At 39.1% G+C, this 16,070-nt stretch overlaps 2 protein-coding genes across 2 annotated transcripts in view; one reads left to right on the top strand and one right to left on the bottom strand.

The window, feature by feature from the left end:
• The window catches only part of LOC115242141 (cleft lip and palate transmembrane protein 1-like protein), a 5,870-nt gene extending 3,796 nt beyond the window's left edge, over positions 1-2,074 (bottom strand). Inside the window, exons 1-5 of the mRNA XM_029818227.1 lie at positions 1,400-2,074; positions 1,031-1,145; positions 713-936; positions 331-616; positions 69-257 (exon numbers count right to left, since the gene is read on the bottom strand). Of these exons, the coding sequence (XP_029674087.1) occupies positions 69-257; positions 331-616; positions 713-936; positions 1,031-1,145; positions 1,400-1,653 (1,068 nt within the window). The 5' untranslated portion in view covers positions 1,654-2,074. The remainder of the gene's footprint in view (positions 1-68; positions 258-330; positions 617-712; positions 937-1,030; positions 1,146-1,399) is intronic.
• A 233-nt stretch (positions 2,075-2,307) lies between these two features.
• Positions 2,308-13,830, top strand: LOC115242142. Its single transcript, XM_029818228.1, has 10 exons — positions 2,308-3,504; positions 6,129-6,244; positions 6,496-6,715; positions 8,550-8,877; positions 9,287-9,590; positions 9,970-10,269; positions 10,820-12,033; positions 12,537-12,545; positions 12,824-13,522; positions 13,630-13,830. Exons 2-10 carry the CDS (start codon positions 6,155-6,157, stop codon positions 13,787-13,789), a joined length of 3,324 nt encoding a protein of 1,107 aa, XP_029674088.1. The 5' UTR covers positions 2,308-3,504; positions 6,129-6,154; the 3' UTR covers positions 13,790-13,830.
• The last annotated feature ends 2,240 nt before the right edge of the window (positions 13,831-16,070 follow it).

Genomic DNA, 16,070 nt, shown 5'->3' on the forward strand with positions numbered 1-16,070 from the left:
AGAGTTGATAATATACTATATATATCAATATTTATGTTGTATAGTGCATTTATTATATATGTACGCACCTCGATAACAGTGCCGATACCAGTCGGAATAAGAACGAGTAAAGAAGAACCCTCATCGCAAAGATAAAGGAAAATGACAGTCTGGCTAAATGCACGCCACATTACGGTCCATTTGCTAAGGCCTATGAGATTACTCTTCTTTCGCCAAAAACTGACATCGTTTTTAATTGCAAGAAAATCAAACAGCAACTATAACACGATAGACAATCGGAGTCGCTTCTTTCGTGGCGCGAGAATAGTACATTCTTTATTATACACTCACATGTATAGCCGCGATGAAGAAAGTACCACTTAATAAGTAAATGTTGGTATCTGCAAAGATGCCCTTTACTTCATCAATGTCCTTGTCGGAGAAACCGAGATTCTTGAGGTTCTCCACGGTCGCCTGCACATGTAGCACCAATCGTAATTTTCCTAAAGATACAGGCGAATACTCTATCGTGACGTTCATGGTATTATTCTGCAAAGTAATCCGTTGAAGATCCCGGTGTCGCGTTTGTAAGAAATCGTAGTTGACGATGGGCAGGAATGTCTGTTTGGCAATTATTCTGCAATAAGCGAACAGAGAATAATGTATTCGTAATATCCATTGTATATGCAAAATATATATATTCTAATGTCATTTAATAATAAAATTTGTATACTTTATATGATTCATGAGTTCGGCAGGCATGCTATATACAGGGAGCATAATATTGTCTGTCATTATTGTAAAAGTCACACGACTTTTGATGTGCGAGACTAGGTGTACGGCAATCTCATTGGCCTTCTTGACACTGGAATCTCTCTTGCCCAACAGCCTAAATGCTTCTGCTTCAGGTACCATGTATTGTGTCATTTTAATTGTAGTATAAGAAGTAAATATATCCTGTAAAATGCCATTAAAATTGGATACCATAGAATTTCAGAAAGTTCTGGATAAAAAAACATCCATATATTTTACTTTATCGTACTGTAATTACTTTTTGCAATTCGATGAACGATCTGCTCTGTTTTGCGGAAGTAGGAACTAATAGTATATGTAAAAACAATGTTCCATTTCGCCGCGTTTCGCGTGGAATATTTAATATCATTGGACTGCAAAAATAAAAAGAAAAGAAATGTACATTGTATTAAACTTTGATGTAAACAGGATCGAAGACTATTATTCCTATAAACAATATCTAAACTCAACTTGGATTTATGTACTTAAATTTTAGATTCTGTTTCTACAGAGAAGAGATAAAAAATGTCAAGAGTCAAAACTTAATTATTATTAGTTAATATATGTTTGTAAGGATGACGGTTAAAGAGCGATTACATGTTTAAAAAATAATCGTGAGAATACGTACATAGTTTGCGCTCGATTGTAATTGAAATTTTGCGACGAGTACACGAGATCGATATCTCTACTCGTGGGGTTTTTCTTGACGGAGCTGTAGACGTGTAGATTCAATTGCGGCCGTTCACTTAGGTACGACTTGAGACACGGTTTACCATCTTCGCAGGCCGGTGACACGAACAGCAGCGACAGGGTATATATCGAATACACGATATATGCCAAAAATATCTGGGAAAGGATAACGCTGAGGGAGGGCCACTGCATTTTGCCGAGTGTTTCGCGAGTCGCATATGTATATCACGAATCACAATAAATATATGTATACGGCATTATTATGGTTTGCGTATTTTCTGCACGGCCGAGACGATCTTTTGATAATTACTCGAATCTCACAGCTCTAGAACGAACGAATAAACGTTTTATATTACATGCGTTCAACCGTATCGTATCTCGCAATATCCTCGGCCCTCGACTTTTGGCTTCGACTGCGGTCCCGATCTTAGCTCTGGTCTTCTGGCTCACCCGATGAGACCAGACGAAATTCGGATTGTTGCCTTCGTGGCAAATCGTAGCAGACGACACGACGATAGCAATTACGAGTAACCATACAAGTAAAGTGAAATAGCGATGTAGAATGTAGTACGTATATGCATGTATGTATGTATGTATGTATATGATACGTATGTACGTATGTACGTACGTACGTACGATTACAACGTACTATAACAAACCATATAATGCGGATGAAGGTTAGGGTTAGGGTTAGGTTAGATTGGATAGAAGAGAATTTGATAATATAGTTATGTATGTATATATATATATATATATAATTTTTAGAGTTGCAAAATTATATCGAATATATTGAATAGACGATATTTCCAATTAAAAAAAAAGAGTACGCACAATAGCACTCAAAATTTTATATACATATATATATAAGAGAAGAACATTTTTTAATCATATCGATTCCACTGACAACATATATTAAAGGCTGTGTTCCAAAATTCACTGCTAGTATTGGAAATCTATAGTTCACGTAACGTATTATAGATTTTCATTACTTGCAGTGAATTTTGAAACACGGCCAAAGTCGGCTAGTCTCATGTCTCGTGAGAATAGCGTGACTGGAAAAAACTCGCTATACTTTATTGTATGTAGGTATATAATCTTTTACATTGTCGATAATAAAATAGTGATTTGGTAAAATAAAATTTTCATATTTGTTATTCTCTTGCTATAGATGTATAAAAGATTTGTACACTTTCGGTAATAAAACAAAATGATCGGATAAGTTCATTTGATTTTCAATACGGTTAAAAGTTAAAATGTGATAATGTCAGCACTCTTCATTGCAATTATCTATGGACCTCTATCGAGAGAGAGAAATATAATTATATATGCAATATTATATAATTAACTCTGTTAAATATATTTAGCTAAAAAGTTGAAATAAAACGAATAAAACTCGTTGCGACGAACGCCGCGAAATTGCGCGAGTTCGTCAGCACACTCCTGAGATAACCGCAAGATGGAGCTATGGAGTGTGCGCGTGCGCAACTTGTCGCGCGACCGCGCGAGTACGAATAGGGAATAGGATAGAATTGTATGATTATAGGACAGTGGCAGGGGCAGGGGTAGGTGATTGAGTAGGACGGTGGTAGGACGGTAGGGCTGTAGGACCATAGGACGCAAGTCGTCGTGGTGTGTGCCGCTTGTGGCCGCTTGCCGTTCGGAGGGCCAGAGAGCGCGTCTCCTGTGAAGCAGGAAGACAGCTGGAACTGGCGCGGACCGCTAGTCAAGATGTAAACTGTCAAGGGGCAAAGATGTTACGCTAGAGAAGATCCGTTTAGGCCCAGGCCGCAAGTGTGCGAGAACGAGGAGAAGAAGGCGAGCGGGAGAAAAAGAGAGAGAGGAAAGAAAAAAGAAAAAAAAAACAGCGCAACAGTGAACGAGGCAAGAAAGCGATAGAAGAAAAGAGGAAAAGAAAAGCGGAGAGAATCAGGCCTTACACGTTGCACGCAAGACGCACGAGGGGAGAATACAGAAATGGAGTAGCTGGAAAAGGGGATCGATCGGCCGCCCGATAGATGTAGCAATGGAGGACACGAGACTGGGGTAAGTACTTGTCGTTTCCGGTTGGATCGGGAGTTGCGACCGGGGTACATTATATGTACATATATACATACATCTGTATACCTGTGCTTGTCGAGAAGAAGCACGAGCGCGCTCTCGCCAAGGGGAGGAAACTAGGACGTGGGGGGTGATAGTATAGGGTAGTATATCGCGAGGAGGATAATCGCGCGAGCAGCGGGGGAGGTAAGTGTCTCGCTTTTTCATTGCTTCGACGTCGCCACTCGCCATCTCTGGAAACGTAAACGGAGAGCAAACTTCTCTTTGGTGTACGCGCGTTACAAAGGTGAGGCGAGAACGACCGAATGACGGCGATGCCGATGATTGGATCTCGACGGTGGTTTCGACGGGCGCGTCAACGAGTTCACCGACAAGTCGTCGAAGGGAGTGCGGAAATAGAAAGTAGAGGTGCTGATACTGATGCTGGTGCTGGTGTTGATGCGGATGCTAATGCTGATGCTGATGCTGATGCTGATGCTGATGCTGATGCTGATGCTGATGCTGATGCTGATGTTGATGCTGATGCTGATGTTGATGCTGGTGTTTAATGCGATGTTTGACGGTATCTACGCGTATTTCAACTTATTATGAGCTTTCTCAAGAGGTGAGGGATAGATCTCGAGTGAGTGATAATGCTTGCAGAAAAAAATCAAAGTATTCTTTGATGACTCGATTCTCTGATATCGTTGGTACGCAAAAGAAAAGAAAGAACGAAGAAAGAGAGACGAGTGAATAATCATTTTTAAATATAAAAATCATGCAGTGGAAAGGACACGGTAAAAAGGAATATTTTTCTGCTATGCTAATATATGTATATACATATATATACACTATGCACATTGAGATTAGCGGAAAACAAGTAGGTATGTACATGAAAAAACTGACTTGTACGGCGATGCGCGATATGTGGTTGTACAGTTTACGTTTTATGTATTTCTTTCTTCCTCTAGTTAGAAAAATATCGATGAACGTTCAAGTATGCCTCGTATAATCAATCATCAGTATGATGAGGCATAACGTGTAGCATAGAGCGCGATAGATATATTTAACAACGGATTGAAACTGGAATAATCGCATTGTTGCTTTCAATTTTTCGTACAAAGAAACCATTCTTTATATGTTTATAGAAGAAATGAACTTAAGGCAATCGCCGTGTTTCTATTATCATTCACACGTAATATACATTCCTCTATATTCCTTCTAATTAAAACTTAAGCGCAAACTTTGAGTTAGATGAATCGTTATTCAAACGTTATTTAGAAATGCGTTAACAAGTAAGTACCCTCGATTTGATTGAAGCGAAATCTATATTATAATTTATAATATAATAATATTATAATATTATAATTGTTGTGAATATTTTCTATATCGAATATTTTTGTCTACTACTTTTTCCAAGATCTTTGAAAAAAACTTGTTATATAACGACGCAAATTTTATTTCGCTAGTTTATACATTAATTTAATTCTTCTCGCCATCGAGTGCGACATTACACGTTCCATAAATGGATAGATTGAGATTGGATAGATTCTCACATATCAAACATATAATTACTCTTAAGAGTAATTACATGTTTGACATATGAGAAACGCAATTATTTCCTCGCAAGGAAATGACATGGAGTAAATTGCGCTTGAAACGGGATTGTCATTACTTTTTGAGATTGCGGGTTATTTTTAATATCTATCATATACTTGTTTATTTTGTAGATGCATTTTCTGTGCTCTGTGCCTTGCTTCTTGTGCAACTTTGACTCGTTGAATAACCTGAGCTTGGGTCGACTTTTAAACAATTGCCATGAGCGTGACGAATACCTATTTCGCTAGAGAGTGCGACATCGTCAATAGTATTGTCTCTAATGAAATCGTCCTTCGCTTAACATTCTAGCGCTAGCAAGCTAATATGCAACAACCGACACGCACACGGATTATTTGTCAAATCATTGACAAAGTTGCAGCGACGATTTTTATTAATTTACATTTAACAAGAGTCTGTTTGCTTTTTGCCGATGTACATACAATTTAGCGCGACTAGTAAGTCCCATGGTACATAAATATGAATTTCCCGTAATTGACTCGAAATGAAAGAAAGAATGTTCTTCTTCATTTTCTCTTTTAATCATAAAGAGTTTTCAATATGAAATGACTAATAAATTATGCAAAGAGAGCGAGATAGATATTTGAAAATTATATGAAGCACGAAAAAGAGGAGTAAGTGTGCTGCACATACATAACGCGCGCGTATATGTCGCAAATTTCAATTTACAGCTAAAAGTGGCAGCATATGATTTTTTTTTATTGTTTATTATAAGCATTATTGTTAAAAGCAATTTCTTGAGCTTTATCAAGCTAGAAATTGCGGCACCAGACGTAGCGCGACGTACACCTGTTGGCACATTATTACATAATACATATTCTAAAAGTATCGCAACAACGGCAAGAAAATATGAGAGCATAATAACCGAACCGACAACGTATACTTTTTTTTGCGCGCTATCATATTTAAGTGAATTGTGCTTTTGTTGAAAGCTTCGTTAAAAGTTCTACACGAAAGCGATAAAGCTATAGGCAGAAATTGAAAGGATCACTCGATTTTTCACATTCTTCCAGAATCATCGTAGTCTGAGCACTCGAAAATGACGTCAGGATTGCCAAGCGCTCATCAAAAGAAGCTTGGACCAGCGCCGATAGCATCCTTCGAAGACCTGTCGGACGAGGTGGAAAACGTGAGTCCTACTCCGAGTTCCCTCTGAGTCATTTATCCCAGCTCACTCTCTCTCTTTTTCTCCCTCGCACTGTTCGACTCGGATCTTGATGTACGTACGCGATCTCGAGATCGACCTCCTCGATCGTCCCTGCGAGAAGCTGGCCCGCGATCTGAGCCCATCAAACAACCAACCATACCATCGACCAATCAACCAACCCCGTGTGATTGTGCTACGATCCACGACAAACCAGGATACGAATTTGAATGCAGGGGGAATCGACGGCGGTGACGGCGGCGGCGGCGGCGGCGCCGGCGACGGCGGCGGCGGGGCGAATGCCGGGCATCGTCGAGATTACTACGCCGGCAACGCCTGGCAGTTCGCTCAAGACGCCCAGCACGCCGCGAATTGATATCAGCAGGGCGAGCAGCTCCTCGCACCACGAGGACAGTAATTCCAGAGACTCGTCGCCCGAGCGGGAGCTTCTCGCAGGTGATTAATTTTTTGCAAATTATCCTTTTCTCGCCTTTATAAAGTTTGTATTGTCAAATTTTCCTATCGCAATATTCAAATAACTTTGAGCGAAAGTAATTTCATAAGTAAATATATTAAATGTGTCGATTTTTTAATCGTTTATGATTAAGTCGAGTCGACATACATATATCCCGAATTATAATATCGAAAAATATTTGACAAGTATTTTTTCCTCTTTTTTCATTAGACATTTTATTATCATGAATATTGTATTTTGAACTTTTGTATCGTCTCTCTGGCTATAATATACATATAATACAACTGTAAAAATGGCGCAAAAAGTTTAAGCACATGACATTGAAATTAATAGGATTACAGGGGTTACTAAAAGAGAATAATGATAGGTATTTTGAATGCAAATATTCGGAAAATACGATAGTGAGATGGATCTCGGAATTAATAATGAACTATCTGAAAAAGGCGGATATATAGTTAATAATGGCGGATATACGTAAGTTAATGGCTTGATACATGATCGAGTCGAGAAATGGTGATTTTAAGATCGTCTAAAGGTATACGTTAGCCGAAAATATTCTGCAGATAATCAGGTTATCAAATTACCGAGTATTTCAGAAAGTAACTCTCATATTCCATTTCATCCTCTTAACTATAGATATTACTTTTGTAGGCCATATATTTGTGAGATATACATATGATAAAGTATATACGCACACAAAATAGAGAAACTCATACCATACGAAAATTTGATATATACGTACGTAAATGCATTTTTAACAAACATGTAAATTCGAGAGCGAGAAAGTTAATACAAAACATGTACAAAACATTGTCGATATGCGGGGAATTAGACAGATCTAAGAGGATCTACCCTCGTTCATCTCGATTACTTAACGGGTACTGCGAGTGACGCATAAATTAATATACATATGTTCTAAATCTAAAATTACATCGATTCTTTTCTTTATTTGCGCGCGTTTACTTGCTCTTAAACGATACAAGTTTCTTAATTATTATGTATATCATTCCTACATCTCTACGTACTATTATTCGTGAAATCTTGACTGAAATGACCGACCAATTGATGATTTCATTGATAAATTTCTCAACGTGTCATTAATTTTTTTCTTTAGCTCTCGTGGTATAATTATATGTATAATATGTGACTTTGGCTATTGAGACTACATAAAAATTCCAGAAATAAAATTTTACTTTCTTTTTCCCACACAAAAAAGATTATATATATATATATACACAGAGTGTCCTAGACCACCCGTACACCCCTTTTCTTTCAAAAACTGAGTTTCTCTGATGGAATAGATTTTTTCGACGGTTCTCTATCACAATTATTAATTCCATATTAAGCTTTATCTAGCGCAACTGACAAATAGAATATATAGATGGAGCCTGTGAATATAATACGTGTAATATATAGCGGTTAATCTTATTGTTAGATCAAATGTTAATTTTGACAACGATTCTCTTTAATGCTCTCTAAAGATTTTTTCAATTGTTGCTGTCAATAGCATAGAATGCATTACTCGAAGTATGCAATCAAAGTATGACAAGCATGAGCGGAAAATGTGTTCCGAATAGTTCGATGACATCTTATACATCTTGTAGAAAGCACGAGACTTAAATGCGACATAGTTTGCTGTCCGAATGTTAGAGATGGAATCGAATGTAGACAATTAGAAGAACCAATAATGCAAAAAGAGAAATAACTTTTGATATGTTAATATCGTCTGGTTTAGTCTAGATTAGTAGATATTTTAAGAGAGATTTAGAGGATATGTTGTTACGAAGAGAAAAGCCTAAAGATGAAGATTTACAGGTGCGGATCCTCCGCCCGGCTGCAAACTGACTTTGGGCTACAAAGAGGATGCCCAAGATCTCAGATCCTCCACGGAAGAGCTGGATTTACAAGATCCCGTCCACGAGCAGGATCTCAGAAGGGAGTCTAAGAGACGAAAGCGGAAGGAGGCAGATGGATCTCAGTCGGATTACAGTAGCAAGCAACTGGACCGTGAACGCAAGGACAGCAATTGTTCGGAGATATGTCTGCTCAACATCAGTGGCAGAACGTCCAGATTGTCTTCGGTCGGTAGCCAAGGATCTGGCGTCTCCGGGAAGCTCTCGGTTGTTTCGGCAACTTCGTCTAGGTGAGGAACACGTGAGAAATATAATACTAGAGAAAAAAATATACATGTTATTGAACAAACTGCTAACAAGATTTCGTTCCGCGAAAAAGTTCAAATCGAGTTATCAAGCCCTTTCCTGATAGCCTAAATCAGGGGACTGTTTTATGAATTATCATCTTCCTTCTCTATGGCCTTGTGATTGAACATCGAAGTAAGTTTTTTATTGCACTGATCACAAGTATGTCATAGATCGATTGAAAAATAAAATGGTTACATATTTAATTGTCATTCAGTTGAAGTTTAATTTCCTAACTATTCCCTTTGAAAATTCTCGATATTAACCAAGAAGATATAGATTACCTTTGTTTAAGGAAAAATTTTACAATGTGTTATTTGTACGCTCATATTCGCATTATATATATTTCTTCAGATCTCCCAGTCCGCACAAGTGTCTGTTGGAGACATCGTTCTGCGGAAGCAAACCGACGCTAGCCGACAACCTAATAGAGCCGTCGAAACCGGAGACCGATGATCTTGAAAAGATACTTTTGAAGCGGGAGGCTGATACTACGAAGGCGCTGATTCCCGAGAGCATCAAAGTGTCGATGGTTGGAGGCAATTTGAAGCCAGATCCATTGGACAAACCCAGAAGACGCGGTCGCGAGGAACGGAAAGAGATCTTCAAGCGAGAAGTGGAAATCACGAAGAGATTTCTGGAGAAAGCCAATATAGAGGTTGGTTTGATTGTCCGCAAAGTTTTCATTTTCTGGGTTGCTTGGTTGTCTATCAAGAAATATCGGAACGAATTTTTTAACGCGAATTTTATTAATTTTATTAGAGAATATAAAAAACACACACACACACACACACACACACACACACACACACAGATGGACATATACGATAGTGAAAGTTTTTTAAAAAGAAATTTTCCCTTTTTTTCTATATTGTTTAAATTTTCTCCTCTAATGTAAAAATCTTGTAAATATTAAGTTTGATGTTATTAAAGTATATCCCACTTTTCTGTGTGAGAAAAAAAAAGAAATATTTACTCTTCTACAATATGTGACGAACGAACAATTGTAATATATTTTTTATCTTACTGTGAAATAGGTACCAATCATCAAAAAATCAGGCGAACAACAAGGGTTGACGACGATACCGCAACAGCAGCAACAGCAATCGACAAAGACTCAAGTTCAAGAAGTTCAGAAACCCGCGACTCTCGATTTCAACGATAAGAGAAAAAAGGCGCAGAACTTTAAGGAAATTGTGCAGACGACGCCTACGACAAGTAGCTTTAGCGGAAGTCCCAAGTTACCGAGACATCAGAAAGTGCGTGATCTCGAAGGCTCGCGAACGCCTAGTCCGTCATCTGTATCCAGGAAGAGCAGCTTTGCTTCGTTGTTCAAGGTATACATACGTCGCAGTAAAATATATTATCGTGTTTATTATTTTGACGCAAAAGAAATTTGTCATATTTATCGGTAAAAAGTTTGGAAACGAAACACACGCACGCGCGCGCGCACACACACACGCACACACACACGCACACACACATACATATATACATAATATATACATATATACATACACTATATATATATATATATTACATAGTTTATATAAAAATATTTCTGATAAACGCAATATAATCACCATTGGCTTTAATATATTTCGTGAGAAATTTAATCTAGAAAGAAATTTAAAAAAGTTAGAATATATTTTAAGGCGCGTGCTACGCGTGCGTCATTTATTTCTTAATATTATATTTTTTTTAATGGACTACATGATTTATTAGAATGTCTTATGATACGCCTTTTTTATGAATGGAAATTTCGGAGCCCATATTCTAAACAAACATTTCCGATAGAAAAGTGATGAATCTAAATTTTGCATTAATCTAATAATTAATATTTCCGAGTCATATATTGATACCAATCATTACATTTGCGATAAACAGGCTAAAACCGACGGTTGTGTATTGAGCCCGGAATCGCCGTCGCCCAGTACGAAACCACGACGGAGTCTGACATCGAAACTGAAAGATACCACGGAGAGTCTAAGAAGCCGTTCAAAGTCGCGCGAGAGGGTCTCCGTCGACAAGGGTTCGAACTTGAAAAAGGATTCGAAGAATAAAGGGATGTTTTCGTCTACGTTGAGTCTATTTAAGAAACGAGAGAGAAAAAAGAGTTATGATGAAGCGATCGCGGCTTCGTGTGATCTTGACGCTCATAGCGGAATCGAACATCCGTCCCTAGAGAGCATCGGCCGCGTGGAATTCACGTTCAATATGGAGAAGGAAAGAAACCACCAGGATGATTCAATCTTCATCAGCCTGCACGCTGACGATAGGAATTATGAGGAGGCCTTGCCGTCGGAGAGTGTCTCGATACCATTGGAAACACCGACCAAGTTGCTGGATGAGTACGAATCCGAGGAACCGCGTACGAGTAGCATAATCACGGAGGTGTCGATTGAACATCATCCAGCGCCGTCGTCGATCGCTAAAGTTAGGACTGAGGCGCAGATTGAGACAAAGACGATGGCGATGGTGACAACGCAGGCTACGTCCAGGAGCTCGTTCAGGGATAACCAACTTCCGCAGAGCGTGCCGATAAATTCGCAAATATCGAAAAGAGATTCGAAAATTAGTGCGCAGGCTAACAAAATAATTGAAACATCGCCATTGGTAAAATCATCGATTAAAACAGAGATAAAATCGGAGTTTAAATCGGTGGACTCGCGGATATTGTCCAGCGGCTTGTCGAAAGAATCTATTGTTAAAAAGCCTGATGTAACGAAGCCAAAGAGGAAAAGTAGAGAGAGTCAGCAGCAACCCACACCACCTGAAAGGATAGACAACGATGCATCGACGCAACAAAAAAAAGTAAGTTCTAGGGAATCTACACGAGCCACGCAAGATATCAAGAGATCCGATCTCCTTGACGATAAAGTCAGCAACAAGGACGGTTTAGTAAAAACGCCCAGCATGATATCCGATCTGGATCACAACAGTTCAGAATCCGAGAGAGATTCGGAGATTGAATTCGTCCGCAATAAGGTCGAAAAGATGGCGGAGGAACTACCGGACGAACGGAAGGGTCTCTTTTACGAGGAAAGTTTTGAGGAAGATTTTCCATATATACCGACAACCCTACCGTTGGAGAACAGGAAGTAAGGTAATTATTTTAGATGAAAAATTTTAAATCTGTATGTACAAACAATGATGTCAAATTGTAGTAGTGATTTTAAATTATACATAAAGTGCAAATATAATTTGCGTCTTCCCCTTCCCCCCCCAACCCCTCTCTCTAAATTGTTAGTTTATTATACACATACATATATATATATATACATACACATGTACATACATACATATATACAGGATGTCTGATAATAATCATCCCACCCGTAATGTGCAGGTAGAACGGGTTAAACCGAGTAGAAAAGTCCTCTACCGTTTTGCGATTTTTGCAATAATTATTGAGAAATTAATTAAAAAAGATTGGTCAATGCGCGTGAATATTAACGCGCTGCAAGAAAGGACGGTCCACGCGGCATTGCGATTGGGTCGCGCCACGAAGCGAAGGAGGGGTGAGAGGAGCGGATAAATGTTTACATACGAGTGTTGCGGAACACTGAATTCTCGTGTAAAAAATAGGAAATATTATTCGTAGCGCGATCCAATCGCGATGCCGCGTAGACCTTTCTCGCAACACGCTAATATTCGTGCGCATTGGCCGATCTTTTTAATTGATTTCTCAATAATTATTGCAAAAATCGCAAAACGATAGAGGACTTTTCTACTCGGTTTAACTTGCTCTACCTGCACATTACGGATGGAGCGATTATTATCAGACATCTTGTATACATACATACATATGTACATATATACATATATATACATACATACATTACATACATACATACATACATTACATACATTACATACATACATACATACACAATATAAAATTCATCAATTTTATTCTTGTGTTAGGACAATTCCGATCGAAAGACCGCGTTCGACAACACCGATAAATCCGACTCTACTCGACGAGTTCGTGATGCAGACGTCGCTAGACGAGCGGCGCGTAGAGCGGATGAAGATATCTCTGCCACGGGAAGACAGTTTTAAGTTGAAGAGTCCGCGCCGGCAATATGCCAGTACGACGAACACTTTTACGGAGTTTGCGGGCAGAGTGCCACCAGACGGCGGTCGCAAGAGCATTATCAGTCACGGAAAATCACCTAGTCCACCTCCACTGCCACCGAGAGCACCAGCAGCTGCAACAACAGCAGCAGTAGCGGCAACAGCAGCAACAACGCGGCCGAGCAACTGGATAAATTTTGAGGAGATTCCAGAGAAACGAAAGGCGCCGAAGCGAATACAAACGATACCACGACCGGAAGACGAAATCGCAAAGACGATTGCCGGCGGTTATAGTTATGTGCAACCGGAGGAGTGCAAGTGTGAATGCCACGAGGAATCCAGGCGGGCGTCTATGCGAGAGGCGGCAGCGGCGGCAACTACCGCAACCGCTACCAGCATTAGTACCAGAACTTCCTCTTGTAGCAGTAACGGTGAACGGCCGTGCAATGGTGAAAACTGCACAGCGCCGACCGCTGGCGGCAACTCCGTCGACCGCGCCAGCATTGTCAGGTAAATCGTTTGGCTACCGATTGTCAAAGTTAACCAACTATATATCTTGCCCGGGGCGATTCGCAAAGGCGCTAGTGACGAGTAGAAATCTGTTTCTGTACTTTCAGTGATAGTTCGCTGGAGTGTTCGCTGAGCATTGATGACGGCCAAAGTACACAGGCGCTCCTCGGCAACTCGACGAAACCTTTTGCCATGGATCTCGACGTACGGTCCAATAGATCAAGCATCATATCGCAAGAGGAAAACGACGAGAACCAGCACCAATAATAATAATAATAACAACAATAATAATAATACTTAGCAAAGCGCACCCACGCCTTAGAGTTTTCGGATTTTCTTTTTCCTCATCGGAAGATCCGAGTTCCTGCCTCTGACATAGGTCAAACAACGGTTTTATTTCGAAAAGATGGGCTTTTGATTATCGTTACCATTTACATGGTTCCTTTTACGAGAAAAGTTTCGAGGAGAATACACAATTGAATGTAATCGGAATTGTTTTTATTCTTGTTAGCAGATTCTATGCTTGTTTATAGCGCACGGTGTGCATACATCGATATAACTTTCGATAATCAAAGGCACACTGCTCTCATCTTCAATATTATTCGAAATTCGAGATGTTCTTGGATTGTAATATTACATGATTGTTCACTTATGCATGAGTTATATCATCTGCCGCATATCGCGATTCTTTCTATTTCTTTTTCGATCGCTGGCGTTAGTCGCGCTCGTTTTACAGTTGCTTTGAATGCCATCAAAAAGAGAATTTATTTCTTTAAATTGTCCTAAATTTATATTTAAGAAAGAAAATGAAGAGATTATGTGTTTCATAACACTTTTTTTAATATAAAAATATTTATTGAAGAAATATCGTGCAATTGGACTAGTCAGTTGTCCTAATTTATATTACACGTGTTGATGTTTCCTTACGATCAAGAAAGACGCGGATGATGGCTTGCTAATTTTTCTACTAAATCTCGGCAAACTATCGCTAGTTTTCTCTAGCAAGAGAGAATCGCGCTACCATCGAAAATCGTCGGCGAAGTGCTCGCATATCGCTCGGATGTGTGAGATCTCGCCTCTTCTTCGCAGCAAAAAAAAAATTGTGTGTGTGTGTGTGTGTGTGTGTGTGTGTGTGTGTGTGTGTGTGTGTGTGTGTGTGTGTGTGTGTACGTGCGTGTGTGTGTGTGTGTGTGTGTGTGTGTGTGTGTGTGTGTGTGTGTGTGTGTGTGTGTGTGTGTGTGTGTGTGTGTGTGTGTGTGTGTGTGTGTGTGTGTGTGTGTGTGTGTGTGTGTGTGTGTGTGTACGTACGTACGTACGTACGTATGTATGTATAACAGTAGAATATAAACATACATTTTATTTTGTCAACCATTGTATACACTGACAATGAGGCGAGATCTCGCAGTGTTTGGGCAAGCTTTTAAAGCTTCATATCATGTACGTAGATAAGCGTAGGTTTATAGGTATGTATTGTATATTTTCGTGGTCACGTTGATCTCGTACTGAGATTAAGAAGTTTATTCAATGTTGAGCCGGAGAAACCGGTACAATCATTAATTGATCGATTGTTTCTTAAACTTGTACGATAGTATTTACACACATAAGCAATTGTATAATGGCCGTGACATAACGCAGGATTCGCGAACGCAGTTTTGCTGCCGTTATACATTTATTGTACGCTTTTCTTGGACCAGAACGCAAACACATTATGGCATTCGGCGATTTAACGCCGTATAATTATCCAGATATTCGTCGAAATACTACTGAATGCGATACGCATTCATAGATCTTTTCAGCTATCACATTATCGTGTTAGAACGCTTCTAATGCGTCAACGACTTTTCTACTCACCCCGATTTTCTCTTATTATCTTTCTCGCTTTTGGAGCTGGCTTGGTAAGCCATCATTCGTGTAAATTCGCTAATTCCTTTTCAAAGAGAGTGATTCTTTGTCGTTCACTGCTCGCTGAGAATTCCAGGGAGTCGAGATGAGTAACGCTTATCAATCGTGCGCGTTTTACAGATTGAACTCGTACGATAGAGAGAAAAAATTCTATATTATCTACCTCCTGAGAAACGTATTGAAGATAAACGAGTATCTGTAGAAAGATTGTTTCATTGAGTGCTCAGAAAGCAGCTCGATAACGCTTGACAGTTTGATCTCTTTTTTTTTCACGCGAAAAGTTAAAAATTATTTATATATCTTTCTTTTCAGAAAAATATATAATATATATAAGAGAAAAAAAATATAGTACATATAAAACGTTATAAAGATAATATGCAGAGTCGAGCAGAATAAAATTGTGATACTGGGGTAAATGCAATTTCGTTTCTTTATACATACGATGGACGTAAAATTCATTGTAAAGTTGAAATTGAGAAAGCGATAACTTTTTAATAGCTAATATCATAAGATACCATCACGAAGTGATGATTAACAATTACGTCATTGGCAAATATATTTATCTCAATATTTATTCTTATGTTAAAATTATTACGCGATAGAGAGAGAGGGAGAGAGGAAGAAAGGGAGGGAGGGAGGAGATAGG

Source organism: Formica exsecta, unplaced genomic scaffold (genome assembly GCF_003651465.1).
Source record: "Formica exsecta isolate Colony F162 unplaced genomic scaffold, ASM365146v1 scaffold57, whole genome shotgun sequence".
NCBI classification, from domain to species: Eukaryota; Metazoa; Arthropoda; class Insecta; order Hymenoptera; family Formicidae; genus Formica; species Formica exsecta.

Excerpts from the sequence above, each read along its gene's own strand:
- LOC115242142 (XM_029818228.1), top strand. The coding sequence starts at position 6,155 with ATGACGTCAGGATTGCCAAGCGCTCATCAAAAGAAGCTTGGACCAGCG. Across the intron at positions 10,270-10,819 it reads GCTTTGCTTCGTTGTTCAAG|GCTAAAACCGACGGTTGTGT; the intron begins GTATACATACGT and ends TGCGATAAACAG. Across the intron at positions 13,523-13,629 it reads GACCGCGCCAGCATTGTCAG|TGATAGTTCGCTGGAGTGTT; the intron begins GTAAATCGTTTG and ends CTGTACTTTCAG.